At 43.5% G+C, this 22,125-nt stretch overlaps 1 protein-coding gene across 2 annotated transcripts; it reads right to left on the bottom strand.

Annotated features, from left to right (window-relative positions):
* Window positions 1-3,787: 3,787 nt before the first annotated feature.
* Window positions 3,788-21,554, bottom strand: LOC100566772 (regenerating islet-derived protein 4). Of its 2 annotated transcripts, XM_016997195.2 has the most exons (6): window positions 21,358-21,551; window positions 13,359-13,431; window positions 11,389-11,483; window positions 6,560-6,706; window positions 5,029-5,134; window positions 3,788-4,045 (listed from the first exon to the last, which is right to left on the bottom strand). In XM_016997195.2, exons 1-6 carry the CDS (start codon window positions 21,367-21,369, stop codon window positions 3,975-3,977), a joined length of 504 nt encoding a protein of 167 aa, XP_016852684.2. In that variant the 5' UTR covers window positions 21,370-21,551; the 3' UTR covers window positions 3,788-3,974. The 2 variants fall into 2 exon arrangements, with proteins under 2 accessions (XP_016852684.2, XP_062839488.1); XM_062983418.1 differs by lacking the exon at window positions 13,359-13,431 and having other exon boundaries at window positions 21,358-21,554.
* Window positions 21,555-22,125: the final 571 nt, after the last annotated feature.

Genomic DNA, 22,125 nt, shown 5'->3' with positions numbered 1-22,125 from the left:
GCATTTAAAACACATAAATGGTAAAATCGTAATAAAAATGGGATAGATGATTAAAAACCCTCTGGGGCTGATTAATTAATGACTGAATCTCCAAAGGCCTGCCGAAATACATCACCTTCCTTGGAGAACATCAGTGGTTGAACCAGATTCCTTCAGTCTGCCACAATTTTGGAATAGTGAAGTGTCTCTTATATAGCATATTTCTTGCTGATGCTCCAAAAAGTTGTCAATGAATGATAGATGTTTTTCCAGCTAAGACATCCTAACTCCATCAATTCCTGGACAGGTGTTGACTTTTCTTCCTTAAGTGATAATTGATTTTCCTGCTTAAGGAGCATTGTTTGCTTCCTCTGCTTTGGGGACAGAGAAGGAGCTTCCTGTTGTGACTCAGCTGGAAACTCAGAGTGACTCTGATGGGGATTATGGGATTCAGGTTCACAATGACTCTGATGGGAATTATGGGATTCAGGTTCAGGGTGTCCCTGTTGTAGAAGATGAGGAACATGTTGTAGAAGATGTTGTAGAAGATGAGTTTTTCCTACAGCAGGGAATGGTGTTGGTGATACTGAAACTAGCCAGGTGCAAATTGACTCAGAAAAGGAGGGCAGTTCTCAGTCTGATAGCAAGCAGATTGATGCTAACGAGCTGGCTGGCCTTGATGAAACGGAATCTCTAGATCGAGCTGACCGTTTGGAATTCAGGGTTCGAAGGAGTGTGAGAATAGCAAACAAGAAGGAGGTCAGAGGCCAAAGAAATGCTTTCATGCTTTGCAAAGGGTATTAAAACAGTGGGTTGGGAGACAAACCTTTGTCAAAGCAACTTCTCGCTCAAGCCAAGAAGCAAGCTCTCGTTTTCCTGGATTATCTTGCAGCCTTTGTGTGTTCATGTTCATGGGACTTTGTCATGCTCTAATGGGACCTTGTTTATTCCTTATGATTTCTTGGATTATTCTTTGAAACCTTGTTTTGTAACAATCTTTTGGAACTTTATTTCTGCTTTTAAAGAACTATTTATTTTCTATTCCCTAATAAACTACAAAAGACTTCAACTTGTGTGCAGCCTGGTGTATATAGCAAGGTGAAACTAGCCTGAGGTGCGACAGCTCCACAGAAGGCTTCTCCCTAAGATACAATGCAATTAACCCCATAATCAGGGGCAGCTGAACTGGTAAGCAAAGTACGCAAATGCGGAAGGCGCCAATCCCCTGGGAGTGCTATTGAGGTGCCCGGTTGTATGGCCATGTTCCAGAAGTATTCTCTCCTGATGTTTCGTCCACATCTATGGCAGGCATCCTCAGAGGTTGAGAGGTATATACAACTTCTGAGGATGCCTGCCATAGATGTGGACAAAACGTCAGGAGAGAATACTTCTGGAACATGGCCATATAACCCGAAAAACACACAACAACCAAATAAAGAAATTGCTATATGCTTTTCTTTTTTAAAAAAATATTCAGAAATTTAAAAAGACAAGAACACAAAAAGCAATTTTTCATGGTACATAAAACTGAAACGACAGCACAACTAGATCCAAGACAATAACTCTAACATATTTATTTATTTCTAAAGTAATAAACACATATGAGATGCACAACTATTAGAACTAATCTATGAAGCTCAAACTCATTGCTTTTAACTTTCAACTCCTTGTTTTCCTACCCCCTTTAAACAACACTATCCATGCTTCTCCTTTTAATTGTATTCCTATAATTTGTATATCCAACAGTTGAAGATTGCCCCCATTTTTTATCCATAGTCAGTCAGGTGTTACTCCTTTATCAGCACCATTGGTTTGTTCATCTGAGTAAGTTCACTGATCTTCATCAGCCATTCTTCTTGCATTGAGATCTCTAGTTCTTTCCATATTTGCACAGAGATGATTCTTGCTGATGCGATCATGTATTGTAGTAATCAGTTATACTTTTCTATCTGGTTGCTCATCCAGCATTCCCATAAATAAAACTCTGATTTCATCATAATTTCATAAAATTATGTGTCCAGAAGAGGGTGACTCAAAGGTTCAAGGGTCTGGAGAACAATAATCCCTATGAGGAGTGGCAGAAAGAGCTGGGCATGTTTAGCCTGCAGAAGAGAAGGCGGAGAGGAGACATGACAAGCAGGAAAACACATTCAAAGCACCCCCGATAGATGGCCATCCAGCCTCTGTTTAAAAGCCTCCAAAGAAGGAGCCTCCACCACACTCCAGGGCAGAGAGTTCCACTGCTGAACAGCCCTTCTCACAGTGAGGAAGTTCTTCATAATGTTCAGGTGGAATCTCCTTTCTTTCCTGTAGTTTGAAGCCATTGTTCTATTGTGTCCTGGTCTGCAGGGCAGGAGAAAACAAGCTTGCTCCCTCCTCCCTATGACTTCTCTTCACATCTCGATCCATGTCTCCTCTCAGCCTTCTCTTCTGCAGGCTAAACATGCCCTGCTCTTGAAGCCACTCCTCATAGGGCTTGTTCTCCAGACTCTTGATCATTTTAGTTGCCCTCCTCTGGACACATTCCATCTTGGAGTCAACATCTCCCTTCAATTGTGGTGCCCAGAATTGGACACAGTGTGATTCCAGGTGTGGTCTGACCAAGGCAGAATAGAGGGGTAGCATGACTTCCCTATTAGAGGCAAAGCTGAAGTATTTTGGCCACATCATGAGAAGACAGGAAAGCTTGGAGAAGATCATGATGCTGGGGGGAAATGGAAGGAAAAAGGAAGAGAGGCCAACCAAGGGCAAGATGGATGGACGGTATCCTTGAAGTGACTGGCTCGACCTTGAAGGAACTGGGGGCAGTGACGGCCGACAGGGAGCTCTGGCATGGAATGGTCCATGAGGTCACGAAGAGTCGAAAACGACTGAACGAGTGAGATGACGACGATGACTTCCCTGGATCTAGGCACTGGACTCCTATTGATGCAGGCCAAAATCCCACTGGCTTTTTTTTGCCACCACATCACATTGTTGGCTCATGTTCCCCTCTTCTTCCCCACGAGAACTCCAAGATCTTTTCCACACGTCCTACAGTTGAGCCAGGCGACCCTCATTCTTTATCTTTGCATTTCATTGTTTCTGCCTAAGTGGAGTCTCTTGCATTTGTCCCTGTTGAGGTTCATTTTGTGAGTTTTGGCCAATCATCTCTCCAATCTGTTAAGATCGTTTTGGATTCTGCTCCTGTCTTCTGGAATTTTAGCTCTCCCTCCCAATTTGGTCCCTTCTGCAAACTTGATGGTCGTGCCTTCTAACCCTTCATCTAAGTCATGAATAAAGATGTTGAACAGAACACATCAGAGCTTTTGCTTTTGCCAGAATCTACTGAGAAGGACAAGATCGCTCTCCTCTTTCATTTCTTGTTGCATTTTGAGCTCAGATTGCAGCAACTGGCCTAAACTGAAGACCAAGGAAGAAAGGGAAGCGGGTCAAGATATGGGAATGTTTTAAAAACATCTGACAAAGTGAGACTGTGGATGTTGATGCAGCCTAGCACTGCATTGGCTTGTCTAGCTGCCACATCACATCAATGGCTCATGTTCAGCTGGTGGTGTCTTAGATCCATTTCCCATAGATTGTTGTCAAGCCAAGTGTCTCCCATCTTATACCTGAGCATGCCATTTCCATCGCCTAAATGTAGCACCATACATTTCTCCCTGCTGAAATCCATTTTGTTAGCTTTGCCCCAAATCTCCAATCTGTGGATGTCATTTTGGATCCTGACCCTGTCCTCTGGATCAGGACCCATCCCTCCCATTTAGTGTCATCTACAAATAAAAGAAGAAGGCATCCAAGTGAAAGGGCATTTGTTTGGGAGATGGATCTTTATTAGCATCACGCTCCAGTCATGAGAACGGTCTGACCCATAGATGCTGCATGGGGCCACAGCCTTAGGACCTGGGAATCTGAACGATTGGCCTCTCATGGTCTCGATAGAGACCGACCTCATGGATAAGTGAGTCGTCTTCTCTGGCCTCCTTTACCACTGCTGTTCACATCATTGCTACTTTGCAGAGATAGGCTTGTGGCACTTCACAGTTCTGAACTCTCCATGCCGAAAAATCTAGGAGAAAATAAGACAGAGGAGGCACCAGGATTTCTTTAATTTTTGTAAGTCTTCTGTTTCTATGTTGTTTTCTTCAAAGGCAATAGAAGAAAGTGAACCCACCTAAGGGCACCCTAGAAGAGCAAAAGGAAATGCCCCTTCGAAAGCATTCCACCATATGGAAGCTGGGCTCTTTTGAGTACAGAGCAGTTCAATTTTAAACTTATGAGCCAAACTACAACTCCCACTCTTGGGTGGACGCCATCATCTGAGCTGCAGTTTCCAAGAGACCTGGAGAAGGAGGACTGAGAATCAAATCAGAATAGACTGGGACCCATAGTTCAGGGAAGTACACACTAGAGATCTCTAGTCCAGCTGAGAAGGCTAATTCCTGGCTCCACCAAACTACAGATTCCAGGATCCCATAGGAGGGAGTCAAGAAAAGTATGTTCTAGAAAGAGTAGAGGACACTGTTGACCATAATCTGCCCAGTACGATAAAGACAATTGTTACTGGAGATCAATTCTCATTCGGTCCCTTACTTTCCCTAACTAGCTGCCCTTAGGGGTAAAATAGTAGCCAAGAGCAAAGTAGGAGAGTGTCAGGGTATCAAGTACAGGATGGCGAGAGTTTCCCTCTGCAATGTGGAGGTCCACCAAAGATACATGTACATTGTAGATTGAAAGCGGTTTGACACCATCTGAAAAGTCATGGCTCAATGCTATGAAATCCTGGGAGTTGTAGTTTCCCAAGGTCTTTAGTTTTCTTTGGCTAAGAGTGCTGGTGTCCCACCAGACTACAACTTTTAGATTTCCATAGCATTGAGCAATGGTGATGGTGCATTCATTTGGCAGTGTAGCTGGACCCCGAGTCTTTCTATGATCTTTACTAACTCTCATCTTCCACAATTGTCACAACATCTGCAGAACAAGGAAGGTTCTTGATTGGACTCAACTTCTCAGGTCCTTTCCTTCCCACACATTATGAAATCGCCTTCTCACCCTCATAAGACATTTCTACACAGTCCCCCTCAAGTGAACTGGATTCGCCACGTCCCCAGGGGATGTAGTTGGCTGAAGACATGTCTGACCACCTCCAACGCTTCTTCTGCAAACACAGCAAACACAAAAGAGAGCCAAATCACACAACTCCTCAGTCCCCCAATCCATCCTGTTAGAAATCTAAGGAGGAGTATTTCAAGAACCTTTGGATATTGTCTAGAGATTCTATATCCCTTCCTGGGATCCCTGAAGAGTGAAGTGCAAATAACAGTATTGACATGTTTTGTATTTCTCCACCCAACATTTTGGCTAAACAGGCATGGAAGATCATTTGTATCAGAACTATGGAAAGGGGATGTGGTCTACCATCACCACCACCAACATCATTGATTTGCTTTTGATGAAATAAACATGCAGGAAGTAAAAAGGTTGCAAAAAAAGAAAATAGGGGCATTTGCCTTTGCAAAATTGAACTTTGAAGGAAACAATTAGTTATTCTAACCATTTGCTTCCCAATTGTGTCATTATTAGTACTATTCAAAGCTCAGAACCTGTGCTGGGCAAGATTCACAAATTGGAACTTATGTCTTGCAAAGTTGGAACTTCTGCTATACCAAATTTACAAATTGGAATCTATGCTGGACAAAATTCAAAAAACTGAAACTTATCCTGTGAAAAATTCACAAATTGGAATGGGTGCTTGACAAAATTATCAAATTGGAACTTATCCTGTGAAAAATTCTCAAATTGGAACATACCCTGTGCAAAATTCTCAAATTAGAACTTATGCTACACCAAATTTTCAAACTGGAATCTATGAAGGACAAAATTCAATAACTCGAACTTATCCTGTGCAAAATTCACAAATTGGAATTTATGCTATACCAAATTCATAATTTGAAATTTATGAAGGACAAAATTCAAAAATTGGAACTTTTTCTTTACAAAATTCACAATTAGGAATGGATGCTGGAAAAAAATCACAAATTGGAACTTATTCTGTGCAACATTCCCAAATTGGAGCTTGTGTTGTGTAAAATTCACAAAGCCCCTTCCTTTTGCCTTGAAAACAATAGGACTATTTTCAAGGTAAAAATGAGCAGAGAAAATAGAATAAGTCCCAAATTGTTAAAATTCTAAAACACTCAAAATTCTTCTCATTTTAGTTTCTAAATACTCAAGAAACACAGTTTTTGGCTGTTTTGACATTTCCAACTGTTTTTTCCATTGTTAGAAGAATACTATGTATTTGTGAAATTGGAATGGTTTTATGTAAATGTTCAGTCGATGACGTACGCAAAAGTGTTAGAAATCTGATTTTCAAATCTCCTCTTCTTCAAATTGGTTGTTATAAATAGGATAAATGAAAAAACAAGGGCACAAAATAAGTCATTCCTAACTAGTCCATGGGGTTTGGAATTGTGGGTTTTTCCTTTTGTGGAATGAATGCCTTCTGCCTTCCTTTTCAGACAGATATTTCGATGAAAAACTTTGCTCAGGGATAGCAGAGCAAAGATTACCCCACACCTACTTGCTTGCTGCCCACGTTGTATAGTCCGATCCAAATAGGCTCATCGATGTTAAAGTTGGTTGTAAGCCAAGTGGCCACAGCATCCATTTCTCTCTGACAGAAGATAGAGGCAAGATGGCTGTCTCTCCCATATGACATACATTCTATCTGATGTGGACCAAAGAGAAAGAGGCGATTATCCAACAGAAAAAGGGAAAACAGGTAAAACGGACACATAACCCTTGGAAACACACACCTCCGGACAGAAGGATGGTTGGAGGGGAGCAAACAGAGGGAACTCAAAGATACGACATAGATTACTTAAGGAAAGTTCATCAAAACTGGACATATACCTGGGAAACCAGTCGTAATCGACCACACTGTATCGACCACACTATCTCCGGTACCCATAATCGACCATACTATCTCTGGTACCCACCAGTGAATTCATTTCACCATTAAGGAAGAGTAACTATACAATAATAATAATAATAATAATAATAATAATAATAATAACAACAATAATAATAAGTTTATTTATATCCCGCCTCCATCTCCCCCGAAGGGGACTCGGGGCGGCTCACAGCAAAATCAGATACAAAACAATGATAAAATAAAACATGAAACATCAAAGAACAATAATAAAAACCAATAATAATATATACACAGCAGCCGAAAAAACACAACACGGTATTAAAACATCGAATTAAAAACAATAAGGTTGCAATCCCTGGAACCTACCAGTGAACTCTTTCCATCATGGAGTAAATCCACTTTGTTATTATTTATATGAGGAATTTATACTGCATTTTATTTACTCTGAATGATTTCACCTTGAACAATACTACAACAGATCTTGAGAATATTATCAAGATGACGATAGGACTGTATTGAGAATCAACAATTACATGAGTTAGAACTGGATTTAAGACTAGAGACTGAATTAGCTTTAAACCGAATTCAAACCCGATTTGATGTTATAACTATTCTTTACTACTATATTGTATACATACAGACTGAGGGTTGAATAAATCCATCTGGACACTATATATACAGGGTACCTATACTGTTTTGTACTTTGTTTGAATTGATACCATAACTAAGTTTAAGATTATTATTTGGATAAACGAGAGGAACAGGGTTATGGTCAATTACTGGATTAATTTAAAACTAATCCATACCCAAGATGGTTTAAAACAGCAGTTACTCATCTATACAGTATTTTATATATAAGTTGATGTTATAATTGTAACATACAAGGGACTACATTACAATAGAAGTGTATAACAATAACATAACTTACCTTGTATTATATTATATACCATACTTTTCCTTTTTTGCTGAGCACTTGAATCCCCCTGTGAAAGACCAGTGTTTGTGCCAGTCGGCAGAAATGAAGGTCTTAGGATACCTTCCTGCAGGTTGCCCCTTCCCCTCTCCTTTCAGGATTGGTATATACCTTGGCACCCCTCCATTTTGGGGTGAAGGAGGACTTTTGAGTCTACTTTTGTACTTTCTATGGCTTGGGGGGGGGGGGAGTTCACCAAACTATCTCCTTTAAGACTTACCTTGGGGGAGGTTGCTTCTCTCCTATGGGGCTTTATGGTTCGGGGGGGGGGGGAAGGTTCCCTGGGATGACCTTCCAATAATGACCGGCCGGGATAGCAAACCATTCATGTGGAGTTCCCCCAGGGTCAGGTTTAATTATTTTATTTCGTGTCAAAAGCATTGCATAATAAATAAGTTTAAAAGTGATAAAATATAGGAATCACAAACAGCTAAATAGTTTTAGACCAAAAGTGGGCAAGAGCAATTGCATTGTCCATAGCTTTAAACAACTCCTCCTCCGTGCATGAAGCAGGGCATTGTGGGCAAGCATACATAAGCGGAGTTGTTTGTTCAGCTCCACAGTCACACAAGGTGGAGGATTCCTCCAGGTCGTGCCACCTTGCCAAGTTGTCTTCTGATCTGCCCACTCCGCTTCTGAGTCTGTTCAGGGACTTGCGAGTTGCCCATTCTTGGTTGACCCTCTTGGGGGGCCATCCAGTTAGAATTGCCAGGTTTAGCTGCCCAGAGGGACACCCTTGCTGTTGCTGGGGGGACATCAAGAGGAGGGAGTGGTGGTTCTCATGAAGCCCTTCCTTGATTTGAGTCTGGTGGGAGGAGGGTGATGGTCATGCAGTGGGGGGCTTTCACAATGTTCGACCTTTTTTCTCTCACCGTTAGCAGCAACTTCCCGTCGCACGTCAGGAGGGGCAATGCCAGCTAACTTGTAGAGTTTATCAACAGGTGTAGGTTTGAGGCATCCCGTGATGATTCTGCATGTTTCCTTCAGTGCTATGTCCACCTGCTTTGCATGGGCAGACTTGTTCCAGACAGGACAGGCGTACTCAGCAGTTGAGAAAGACAAGGCCAGGGCTGATGTTCTTATTACTTGTGGGTCTGCACCCCATGCGCTGCCAGTCAGTTTCCGCAGGATGTTGTTGCGCGCAGCTACTTTGTGCTTGGTGTTCATGCAGTGTTTCCTATATGTTAGTGTTCGATCTAAGGTGACACCAAGATATTTAGGATGGAAACAGTGTTCGAGCTCTTGGCCTTCCCAAGTCACTTTCAGTTTCCTGTTGGTTTCACGGTTATGTAGTTGTGTCTTGGCAGGGTTAGGCTTCAGGTGGTTCTCTTTGTAGTAGCTGGAGAGATCTTTCAACTGTTTCAGAATCTTTGGCTTGTGTTGTTAGGCCAAGGTCATCAGCATATATAAACCTCCTTGTGAGTGGTGGTAGTGGCTGATCGTTCATGAAGATGTTAAACAAGGTCGGTGCAAGAACACTGCCTTGGGGTTTACCCCAAGGGTCAGGTGTTTTGCCTAGTGGTTGGCTTGGCAGGTAGAATCATAGAATCATAGAATAGTAGAGTTGGAAGAGACCTCATGGGCCATCCAGTCCAACCCCATTCTGCCAAGAAGCAGGAAATCGCATTCAAAGCACCCCCGACAGATGGCCATCCAGCCTCTGCTTAAAAGCCTCCAAGGAAGGAGCCTCCACCACAGCCCTGGGGCAGAGAGTTCCACTGTCGAACAGCTCTCACAGTGAGGAAGTTCTTCCTGATGTTCAGGTGGAATCTCCTTCCTTTCCTGTAGTTTGAAGCCATTGTTCCCTTGCGTCCTAGTCTGCAGGGCAGCAGAAAACAAGCTCCCTCCCTCCTCCCTATGACTTCCCTTCACGTATTTGTACATGGCTATCATGTCTCCTCTCAGCCTTCTCTTCTGCAGGCTAAACATGCCCAGCTCTTTAAGCCGCTCCTCATAGGGCTTGTTCTCCAGACCCTTCATCATTTTAGTCGCCCTCCTCTGGACGCTTTCCAGCTTGTCAACATCTCCCTTCAACTGCGGTGCCCAGAATTGGACACAGTGTGATTCCAGGTGTGGTCTGACCAAGGCAGAATAGAATAAGGGGGAGCAGGACTTCCCTGGATCTAGACGCTATTCCCCTATTGATGAGGCCAGAATCCCATTGGCTTTTTTAGCTGCCGCATCACATTGTTGGCTCATGTTTAACTTCTTCCCCACGAGGACTTCAAGGTCTTTTTCGCACACACTGCTGTCAAGCCAGGCATCGTCCCCCATTCTGTATCTTTGCATTCCATTTTTTCTGCCGAAGTGAAGTATCTTGCATTTGTCCCTGTTGAACTTCATTTTGTTAGTTTCGGCCCATCTCTCTAGTCTGTCAAGATCGTTTTGAATTCTGCTCCTGTCTTCTGGAGTGTTAGCTATCCCTCCGAGTTTGGTGTCGTCTGCAAACTTGATGATCGTGCCTTCTAACCCTTCGTCTAAGTCGTTAATAAAGATGTTGAACAGAACTGGGCCCAGGACGGAGCCCTGCTGATGGCACTCCACTTGTCACTTCTTTCCATGATGAAGACGACGCATTGGTGAGCACCCTTTGGGTTCGTTTGCTTAGCCAATTACAGATCCACCTAACCGTAGTTTTGTCTAGCCCACATTTTACTAGTTTACTAGGTAGTCTGAGAATGATATCTGGCCTCACCGCATTACCCATGTTGCAGTGCTCCCCCCACACCTTATTACTTAGATCAATTAGCCGTTTCTAATTAGATCAATAAACGTCCCATTTATCTCTCCACATCTTGTGTCTGGTCTCTTTATTTCGAGGTGGGGATTCAATCCTTCAGATACTTCCAGTTCATTTGTACTGACAACTCTGTTCCAGGGAAAGAGAGAAGCATTGGATCCCTCTACACCAGGCCTTCTTCTCTTTGCCTCTGTTGTCTTCTCCTCAGGAAGGAAAAACCACCAAATGCAAGTCGTTCTATTTCCTCTCTTGTGAGGGAAAAGCTTAGTTTCACCATGAAGACCCCATAACAACTTCATGGTAAGGCAATGTTTGTCCCTTGTAAACGAGGAAATTGAGCAGCATGGAGTTGGTGGTTTTTCCCAATGGAGGAAGAGGAGATGACAAAGGCAATGAGAAAGTAAGAACAATAGAGGCAAAAACGGAGGCCCTTCTTCTTTACCACTTCCTTCTCCCTCTAAAACAGTCAATCAAAAGTTTAATTTTAGCCCAAGATTCCAACCTCCCCGACTTAGTAAAATTACAACTCCGTAACATAGAGCCATGGCAGTTTAGGACATGTTAGACTGCAATAATTGTGCAGGTCAAATGTACACCTTGGACCATTTTCTTGCTCAGATAACTTCCATATTGGGACCTATTCCATCTTGGTTTTGCCAATGCCTATTATCTTGGGTCACAGGCACAATCCTCAAGGACAGGGCATTGGGTTGGAAATTCTTTGGCTGTTTGCTCCAATATACATACATGTGAATGACATACCTCTGCATGGTTCCATGTTTTTAGTTCCGGAAATAATCCATAGCAGTTCTGCTCATAAGGGAACCAACCACGCTTGCACTTCATGCCTTGGCTTCCTGTTACAAGGGAAGAACATGTGTCTTGGTTTACAAGGAAAGAAGAATAGATTCAGGCAGACTCCTAAAAATGTGGGTGGAGATGTAGATAGATTCCAGACCTAAGGGTTATAGGCTTTGGGGTCTGGACCAATGACGCATGCATCCAACCTGATATAACCTGTCTCTGCTTTAGCTTCTTCTCCATAAAGATACACTATATCCATGACATTCCCCGTATCTACCCAGCTTGTAACTCTTGATTCTTTAGAAGACCTTCATTAATTTTCCATATACAGTGGAGTCTCATTTATCCAAGCTTCACTTATCCAATGTTCTGTACTATCCAACGCAGTCTGCCTTTTAGTAGTCAATGTTTTTGTAGTAAAGATTGCAATGTTTTGGTGCTAAATTTGTAAATATAGTAATTACTACATAACATTACTGTGTATTGAACTGCTTTTTCTGTCAATTTGTTGTAAAACATGATGTTTTGGTGCTTAATTTGTAAAATCATAATGTAATTTTACAGTAGAGTCTCACTTATCCAATGTAAACGGGCTGGCAGAACATTGGATAAGAGAATATGTTGGATAATAAGGAGGGATTAAGGAAAAGCCTATTAAACATCAAATTAGGTTATGATTTTACAAATTAAGCACCCAGACATCATGTTATACAACACATTTGAAAGAAAAAGTACAGTAGAGTCTCGCTTATCCAACGTAAATGGGCCGGCAGAACATTGGATAAGAGAATATGTTGGATAATAAGGAGGGATTAAGGAAAAGCCTATTAAACATCAAATTAGGTTATGATTTTACAAATTAAGCACCCAGACATCATGTTATACAAGACATTTGAAAGAAAAAGTAGTTCAATACGCAATAATGCTATGTAGTAATTAATGTATTTACGAATTTAGCACCAAAATATCACGATATATTGAACAAATTGACTACAAAAATGCGTTGGATAATCCAGAACATTGGATAAGCGAGTGTTGGATAAGTGAGACTCTACTGTATGTTTAATAGGCTTTTTTCTTAATCCCTCCTTATTATCCAAGATTTTGGCTTATCCAATGTTCTGCTGGCCCGTTTATGTTGGATAAGTGAGACTCTACTGTAGATTGTTTTCTTGGGATTCTGTTTTCTGTTGTTGTTGTGCAGTGGTCTAAAATAATCTTTAATTAGATTTGAACCTTTTGTAATTAAGTAAATATTTTATTAATAAGAATCTTTCGCATTCATATCATATCAATTATTGAGTATGGATTGTGTTTATCAGAGAAGAAGGTATAGTACTTTTCTTTTGGGTGTAAAAACATCCAGATGTCTGTGAGTGAAAATTTCTCGACCATATTCTGGAGTTTTTTGTCATTTTCCTTGATTCTCTTGAATTATCTTTATAGAGTTGTAGTCTCCTACAATAATCATATCTGTATATTCAATAAATTCCATCTCTTTCCAAAAGTTTTGCCAAAAAAGGAGCTTTGCAGTGTTAGGAGCATAAGTATTGACAATGAGTATTTTCTTTGTTTGTAATTCTATTGTTACCATTAGAAATCTTCCTTCTGTATCTGTTAACCATTTCAGATTGCCAGAGTTTGGGATATGCCATACCAGGCTACTTCTTTTGGAAGTTCATGATGAAATAAATTATTTTTCTAGTTTTTTTTCCTTTTTAAGTATTTCCTATGCTGTTGTTTAATGTGTGTATCTTGCAGCAACATAATATCAGCATTTTTACTTCTGAAATAATGAGACTTCCCCCCCCCCTCTTATTTGGTGAGTTCAATCCATTTATAGTGATTACTATTATGCAATGAAATAGCCCTGGTGAGTCAGCTTATGTGTAAGAAGCCTACACTGGTTTCCACCATCCAGAACATACCTGGAAGAAAGATGAAGAAAAACAGGAGGCTCAAAATGGAGAAATGAAAATGCGACGATGCCTCCATCTGCACCTGAGGAGGAAGAGAAAATGTGTTGATAGAACGGCTGATATTCCCATAAAACAGGTTTCCTATGTTGGGTCCAAAGGTCTCCCAGAAGGCCAGAAGAGAATCATTGTATTGGCATTATTGGAAATGGAAATGCTATGAAACTTGCTCAAGATGTAAAATGGCTGAAGAAACATTAATGGACTCAGAAGTGCATGCAAATCTTGTCTGGTTCATTTTTTTGTGTGCAAACAATGATCTTCAGATTTGATATGTATTGCAATGCACAATTTTCAAGCATGGGACTATGATTTTCAGATGATGTGATTTCAATATTGAATGCAATGTTTTTAAATGTTTTTAGATGTTTAATATGTTGTGATGACCCATGGGCCTTGTAGTCCTGCTCAGGACATTGTAATTCCTGATGAAGATGAAAACTTGGGTTTTTTACCTTCCCAGTCTGAACTGGATTCCTCTCAGCCAGATCTTTCCCAGGCAGATCTGGGAACCTTGCACCTGCAAGAAAGTTGTCTCCCAGAAGTATGTCAAACAAGCCCAGAGCCTACTTCTCCCGTGTTCTTGCGCCGGGAGTTTTGTAAACAACAGAGAAGTTTGGAATCAGCTTCGCGCAGGAGTGCGAGGATTGCAGCTAAGAATGTGGCCAATTAAGACTGCTTCTCGTGAGAATCTTTGGGGAGTCTCACATCTGGTCTCAGAGTTTAGCTTTCGGTTCTGATTCCCAGAGAACTGCTTCGGCGGGAAAGTTAGACTCTATTTAGGTGTTTTACCCGCGTAGTAACTTCGCGGAGTCAATTCGTCAGCCTACGGAGCGAGTTGTGTCTGGACAGCGCGCTCCGATTCAAGCCTCGCTCCTGCTCAAGCCTTGCCTTGCTATCCAGCCTTCGCCTTGCTTCCCAGCCTTTGTTTATCTACGGACTTTGCCTCGTTTCCCAGGATCAATCCTTGCCTTGTTCCACGGATTTTATCAAGTTATTCCACGGACCTTGTTCTTGTTCTTAGTTACCTTGTTCCACGTTCAAGCCTTGTTTCAAGTATCAAGTTATTTCCTAGCCTCGCTCAAGTTTCATGGACTAAAGGACCTTGTCATCTCCCCTCACTTTGCTTGGCAAAGTGAGTGTTTCGGTTATTGGATTACAACTTTGGACCTTAATATTTCTTATTGGACATTGCTTTTTTGGACTAATTCTGACCTTTCCTGAAAGGTCTAATTCTGGACTATTTTCTACACTTGTTTTTATTAACTTTATATATTCCTTCAATAAAGATATTAGATAGATTCTGGCCTCTGTGTATGGTTATTGGTGCTCTGCAGCCTGGGTCGTGACAGTTTGACTCCGCCACCCTAAGCACCAATTAACCTCGGCCAGAATGTCTACCGGAGTCGTACCTGGGCCGAGCGGCCAGCCGATTACCTACACCATCGACAAGGATGAGGTGGACCGAATCCGTGATAAGCTCAATGCACAGGATGGAGAAATAAGGGGTTTGAAGGAACGCGGAATTCGTCTTCCGGCCATGGCGTTGCCAACCAAGTTTACTGGAGAAGCTTCTAAGGTTCATGTCTTCCGTCGCCAATGTCAAGCTTATCTAGAGGCCCGTGCTGCCGAGTTTCCCCAAGAAGACATCAAAGTGGCATGGGTTTACAGTCTTCTAGACGGGCCAGCGGCCAGCTGGGCGACGGCACTGTACGACCAAGCCTCTCCACACCTAAGATCAGCGCAACACTTCTTGGACCATCTCAAGGAGACTTGGGGAATCGAGGACAATTTGGAGGCAGCCGGTCACAAACTCCGTCGCCTTTTCCAAGGAGACAGACCTATGTCTCAGTATATAGCCGAGTTCCGAGTACTGGCCCACAACACCGGCTGGAACGATGTAGCCCTCAGGGGACAATTCCGGGAGGGTCTCAACATTGAAATGCTGGAAGAAATCTCCAAGGTGGATCCTCCCCAGACCCTCGAGGCACTCATTGATCAATGTTTACGGGCTGAAGTCATGATTGCCAACAGGAAACAGTGGGTTCGAGGCCAGGGCAGTAGAGCCGGGGCAAAACCCCCCGCTCCCGCCAGCGTTCAGCCACGTCCGGTGTGGAGACCCCCACCGCCAACCCCATACCCCAGAGGAGGCGAGGAGGTGCCGATGCAGTTGGGCAATGTGCGTCCCAGACTAGATGCCGCCGAGAAGGCCCGTCGTCAACGCTTAAACCTCTGCTGGTACTGCGGGAACGGGGGCCACTTCGCCAGAGAGTGCCCAGCCAAAGGGAAGCCTGCCGCCCGTCTTGCGGCGGCGTCCTCCACGGAGACGAAGGCGTCTGAGCCGACTGGCACACAGCCGGCGGGGGAAGCCAACGACCGGGTGTAGAGAGGCTCGCCAACCCGGTCAAAAAATCCATCCAAGAGCCGCCAACCGGGGTCCTGTTCCTTCTCGTGGTCACATTATGGTCAGCAAAAAGGGGACCCGTCATGATCCACGCCATGATAGACTCTGGAGCTACCAACAATTTCATCGATAGAGAGTATGCCGACTCTCTGGGATTACAATATCATGATTTCAAGAATGCCCGTGTGGTGCAAGCCATAGACGGCCGCCCCCTCAAGACGGGCCCCGTAAGTCAGTGGTCGGAACCCACCAGGATGTGGATAAGGGAACATATGGAAGAGATTTCCTTCTTTGTTACCGAGGTTCCCCATTTCCCTGTGATTTTGGGAATTCCATGGCTGACTCTCCACGACCCTAACATCTCCTGGTCCAACAGAGAACTGCAGTTTGCTTCACCGTACTGCCAAAACCATTGCCTCGTAGCCAAGGTATGCCATGCCACAGACACCGAGCCCATCATCACCTTGCCAAAGAAGTACTCCGAGTATTGGGATGTATTCAATGAGAAAAAAGCCGAAAAATTACCCCCACATAGACCTTATGACTGTGCCATTGACTTGGTGGAGGGGGCCCCGATCCCGCGAGGGCATCTCTACTCCCTGACTGAACCAGAGCAAGAAGCTCTCAGGGAATTCCTAGAGACAAACCTTCGCAAGGGATTCATCAGACCCTCTCAATCCCCAGCCGCCTCCCCAGTGATGTTTGTGAAGAAGAAGTCAGGGGAACTACGCTTGGTGGTGGACTACAGAGCATTGAACAATATCACCAAGCGGAACAGCTATCCCCTGCCCTTAATCTCGGATCTACTGGATCGGCTTCGAGGAGCCAAGGTTTACACCAAGCTGGATCTTCGGGGGGCTTACAACTTAGTTCGCATCAGGGAAGGGGACGAGTGGAAGACCGCCTTCCAGACCAAATTCGGATTATTTGAGTCCCGAGTTATGAATTTCGGTTTATGCGGAGCCCCCGCAACGTTCCAGCATTTTGTCAATGACATTTTTCAGGACTATCTAGACAGGTTCTTGATAATCTACCTGGACGATTTTTTGGTGTTTTCTAGATCACAATCAGAACATGAGAACCACGTCAAAATGGTGTTACAACGATTGCGGGATCATGGACTTTATGCCAAGCTGGAAAAATGCGCCTTTGATCTACAAGAGGTAGATTTCCTTGGTTACCGCATCTCGCCTCTAGGGCTTTCCATGGATCCAGCCAAGGTTTCAGCAGTATTGGAATGGCGGGCGCCAACTAACAAGAAAGAGGTGCAGCGTTTCTTGGGGTTCGCGAACTATTACCGCAAGTTCATTCCAGATTTTGCCCGCTGGTCCGACCCCATCACTAGCTGCATCCGTGGAAAGCAGCCTTTCCGCTGGACTGATCAAGCAGAGAAAGGGTTCCAGCAACTAAAGAAACTATTCACCTCCCAGCCAATTCTACAGCACCCAAATCCTGGAACCCCTTTTGTGGTGCAAGCGGACGCCTCTGATGTGGCAATTGGGGCTGTACTCTTACAACCGGTGGGAGATCACCTCCATCCCTGTGCCTTTTATTCTCGTCAACTAACCACACCAGAGAGGAATTACACCATTTGGGAAAAAGAACTACTGGCCATAAAGGCAGCCTTTGAAACTTGGAGACATTGGCTAGAAGGGGCCAAATTTCCCATTGAAGTCCACACTGATCATCGTAATCTAGAACATCTAAGAACTGCCCGCAAACTAAATCAGAGGCAGCAACGTTGGGCTTTATTCTTTGAACGTTTCAACTTCCAGATCCATTATGTGACCCCAGCCCAAACCAAGCAAGCAGACGCCCTGTCACGTAAACCGGAATACGCTGCAGGACGCAAGGAGACCTTTGAATCCCAACTGCTACAACCCGAGAACTTTGCCACGCTCACGGTGGGGAACACCAAATCCATTCCCATTGGTTCAACTTCCCCTACTCCAGGACCCATCTGTGCTCAAGAAATCAGGGCTAGTCAGCAAGCAGATGCCTGGGCGCAGGACCAACTTCGCCAAGGTCTGCATTTTCCCTTTTCGCTTAAAGATGGGCTGCTCTGCTATAGAAATCATGTTTATATCCCACCCGGACCGGGCAGGGAAAAAGCGCTTCGTCTGTGTCATGACTGCAAACCAGCAGGACACTTCGGACTATTTAAAACTATGCATTTGATCCTAAGGGATTTTTGGTGGCCCAAGATCCGCAAGGATGTGGAAAAATATGTCAACACCTGCCCAGTATGCCAGCGCTCCAAGATACGAAGGGAGAAGCCCTCAGGGCTTTTACACCCCCTTCCTACCCCATCTCGCCCATGGGAAATAATTTCCGCGGATTTCATCACTGACCTACCACCTTCCTGTGGATTCACCACGATCTTAGTGGTGGTGGACCTTTTCACCAAGTTAGCCCATTTCATTCCCTGCGAAGGCCTCCCCACGGCCAAAGAAACTGCGGATCTATTTCTTCAACATGTTTTCAGACTACATGGATTGCCCAAGAGTTTAGTCACAGACCGTGGATCTCAATTCACCTCTCGTTTTTGGAAGGCACTACAAAAACTATTGGGCATAGACTCTCGCTTATCTTCAGCTCATCATCCCCAAACAGATGGACAAACGGAGCGCACCAATGCCACTTTGGAGCAGTATCTTCGCTGTTATGTAAACTACCAACAGGACAATTGGGCTTCTCTGTTACCACTGTCTGAGTTTGCCTACAACAATGGAGTTCAAGCTTCTACAAAAGAAACGCCGTTCTTTGCAAACTACGGCTTCCATCCACGTTTCTTCCCCCCTGTCATTGAAACTTCAGAAGTTCCCGCAGCAGAGGATTGGCTGCAGGAACTCACAGCGGTGCAACAACTTTTGCTCCAGCAACTGGACCAAGCCAAGGAGGACTATAAACGCCACGCTGACAAACATCGCCAGCCGGGCCTCGAAATCAAGGTAGGAGATCGGGTTTTCCTGTCCACTCGCTTTCTGCCCTCCCACCGCCCTTGCCGGAAGTTAGATGCCCGTTTCATTGGCCCCTATCCAGTGGTGGCGCAATTAAACCCCGTGACTTTCAAACTCCAACTTCCGCGTTCAATGCGCATTCACCCAGTGTTTCACCGTTCCCTGCTCCTTCCGGCGGATGGTGTGCGACCTGATACAGACCAACCGGCCCCCCCTCCTGTTTTGATGAATGGGGAGGAGGAGTTCGAGGTTGAGGACATTTTGGATTCTCGCTTTCACCGCCGCCGCCTACAATATCTCATTGACTGGGTGGGTTTTGGCCCTGAGGAACGCTCTTGGGAAGACGCCTCCACAGTCCATGCTCCTGATCTAACCCGTCGCTTTCATCAGACCTATCCCACCAAACCGCGACCTCGCGCCTCGGGGAGAGGGCCCCAGTTTGGGAGGGGCCTTGAGGAGGGGGATAGTGTGATGACCCATGGGCCTTGTAGTCCTGCTCAGGACATTGTAATTCCTGATGAAGATGAAAACTTGGGTTTTTTACCTTCCCAGTCTGAACTGGATTCCTCTCAGCCAGATCTTTCCCAGGCAGATCTGGGAACCTTGCACCTGCAAGAAAGTTGTCTCCCAGAAGTATGTCAAACAAGCCCAGAGCCTACTTCTCCCGTGTTCTTGCGCCGGGAGTTTTGTAAACAACAGAGAAGTTTGGAATCAGCTTCGCGCAGGAGTGCGAGGATTGCAGCTAAGAATGTGGCCAATTAAGACTGCTTCTCGTGAGAATCTTTGGGGAGTCTCACATCTGGTCTCAGAGTTTAGCTTTCGGTTCTGATTCCCAGAGAACTGCTTCGGCGGGAAAGTTAGACTCTATTTAGGTGTTTTACCCGCGTAGTAACTTCGCGGAGTCAATTCGTCAGCCTACGGAGCGAGTTGTGTCTGGACAGCGCGCTCCGATTCAAGCCTCGCTCCTGCTCAAGCCTTGCCTTGCTATCCAGCCTTCGCCTTGCTTCCCAGCCTTTGTTTATCTACGGACTTTGCCTCGTTTCCCAGGATCAATCCTTGCCTTGTTCCACGGATTTTATCAAGTTATTCCACGGACCTTGTTCTTGTTCTTAGTTACCTTGTTCCACGTTCAAGCCTTGTTTCAAGTATCAAGTTATTTCCTAGCCTCGCTCAAGTTTCATGGACTAAAGGACCTTGTCATCTCCCCTCACTTTGCTTGGCAAAGTGAGTGTTTCGGTTATTGGATTACAACTTTGGACCTTAATATTTCTTATTGGACATTGCTTTTTTGGACTAATTCTGACCTTTCCTGAAAGGTCTAATTCTGGACTATTTTCTACACTTGTTTTTATTAACTTTATATATTCCTTCAATAAAGATATTAGATAGATTCTGGCCTCTGTGTATGGTTATTGGTGCTCTGCAGCCTGGGTCGTGACATATGTATACATTTAAAATTTAATTGATTTTAACTCACTGGATGTATTTTAAGACATTTAATGGTTGCCATATGTACACCGCCTTGAGTCCCCTTTGGAGTAGAGAAAAGTGGGGTAGAAATAAGGTAAATAAATAATAAATAAATATTGGCATTAATACTTAACATTAATGATAAAATACATTATTATTAAATATTTGTAAATATCCAAGTTATGATGATGTTTCAGAAGAAGATGATATGATTGTATGTTAATAAATATACGTTGTTGCACATTAATAATTGATATAGTTGAACATGAAAAATTTGATACCCCCTGAAAATAAAGCCTAATGCATCTTTAAGAGCAACAATTAAATTAATATAAGATTAGGTCTTATTTTCAGAGAAATATGGTAGGAACTTGCTGCATCCCAGAGCTGGAACCCCTCTGACCGTAAAACACCACACCAGCTGGGTATTATCAGCAAGCAGTTTATTGAAGCATATATAAAAGCCAAGCAATAAAAACAATTTAAGAGTATAGTCCAAAAAGGTTACTTCAAAATATCACCAATAGTCCACAACTTCCAAGGTATAAGAATAAAATACAAGGTACAAGGTAGCAAAACACAAAAACACAAGACATTGTAAAATCCCAATAATCTAGGCATGAACTTGGCAAACTGGAACCATGAAACTAAAACACACATGGAATTAAAGAACAGGAACTTGGCAGATCAGGAACCATGAACGTTGACCCCAATGAAGCAAAGGGCTTTTCTTTTTCCCTTAAAAAGCCTCCTGCAGTGAGAAAAACACATTTCATTCCACTTTCTCACCAGATAATTTATCTTCTCTTTTTTTCTCCAAGGTGAACTGACCTCCAAAGAACCTGGGAACTCTCTCTCTCTGTTTACAAAAGTCTCGGCGCCTATCTGCCAGCTCATTAACCTCTACATCTGCATCTGCATCGGACAAATCCTCAGAAAACTGGCCTCTTTCAGGAATGTGGCCTTGAGTTTCTGGACTCTGTTCTGCAGAAACCTCTGGCTCTAAGGGAAGTCTGTCAATACCATCAACCCCATTGCAATCAGACACAGGCCCAGAAACCTCATTGACATCAGACACATCAGACACTAGCACAGACTGGAGTACAACAGAACTCACCTGCCCTCCCATGTTGCTCTGAATTAGCTTTTCTTGCAGTAGAAACTTTCATTGATGCCAATGAATGTTTTATTGGTACATAGTGGGGAACATCAAGCTTTTATGGCATGTGCAGGGGAGACGAAGAACGAATGCAGCTATTGAACACAATGGCTCGCTGTGCCAACAGATTCCTCCTACCTTCCACAGGGCAGTGAACTAAGCAGCAGGAAATACGTGGGAGAAGGAAATGGTGCATGGAAAACAACATGTCACAAACTTAAAGCCTGTGAATATAAAGTCTAATGAGGAGGAAAGGAACAATGTATTAGTAACATCCTTATTGCATGGGGGTTGGGAACAAGATTCCTGCAATAGTCTTTAAAAAGAACCTCTCTAGGCATCTCTAAGTCCTCCAGTTTGACCCTACGATCAATTTCCATAGGAAATTGACCTCTGCCATGTGGATAATTTAACACATTATAACTGTCTTCAAGCAAAAGCAGGCAAGTTGGTCATTATACTCACCATAGTTCTTGCATTGCAGTCTCTTCACTGAACAATTCAGAGGTGTCTCCTCACATTCTTTCTTATTTATTTATTTATTTATTTATTTACATCATTTTTACCCTGCCTTTCTCCCCCAGGGGGAACTCAAGGTGGCTTACAATAAATAGGCAAAAATTCAATGCCTGAAAACAGTGTACAAAACAACAATTCATATAAAAGCAAATACAAAATAAAATCACATTATATAAAATTTTAAACACATCCAAGATTAAAATCCAT

Source organism: Anolis carolinensis, chromosome 5, assembly GCF_035594765.1.
Source record: "Anolis carolinensis isolate JA03-04 chromosome 5, rAnoCar3.1.pri, whole genome shotgun sequence".
Taxonomy (NCBI): Eukaryota; Metazoa; Chordata; class Lepidosauria; order Squamata; family Dactyloidae; genus Anolis; species Anolis carolinensis.
Note: the sequence above shows the minus strand (reverse complement) of the source record. Positions and strands in the feature narration are given on the sequence as shown.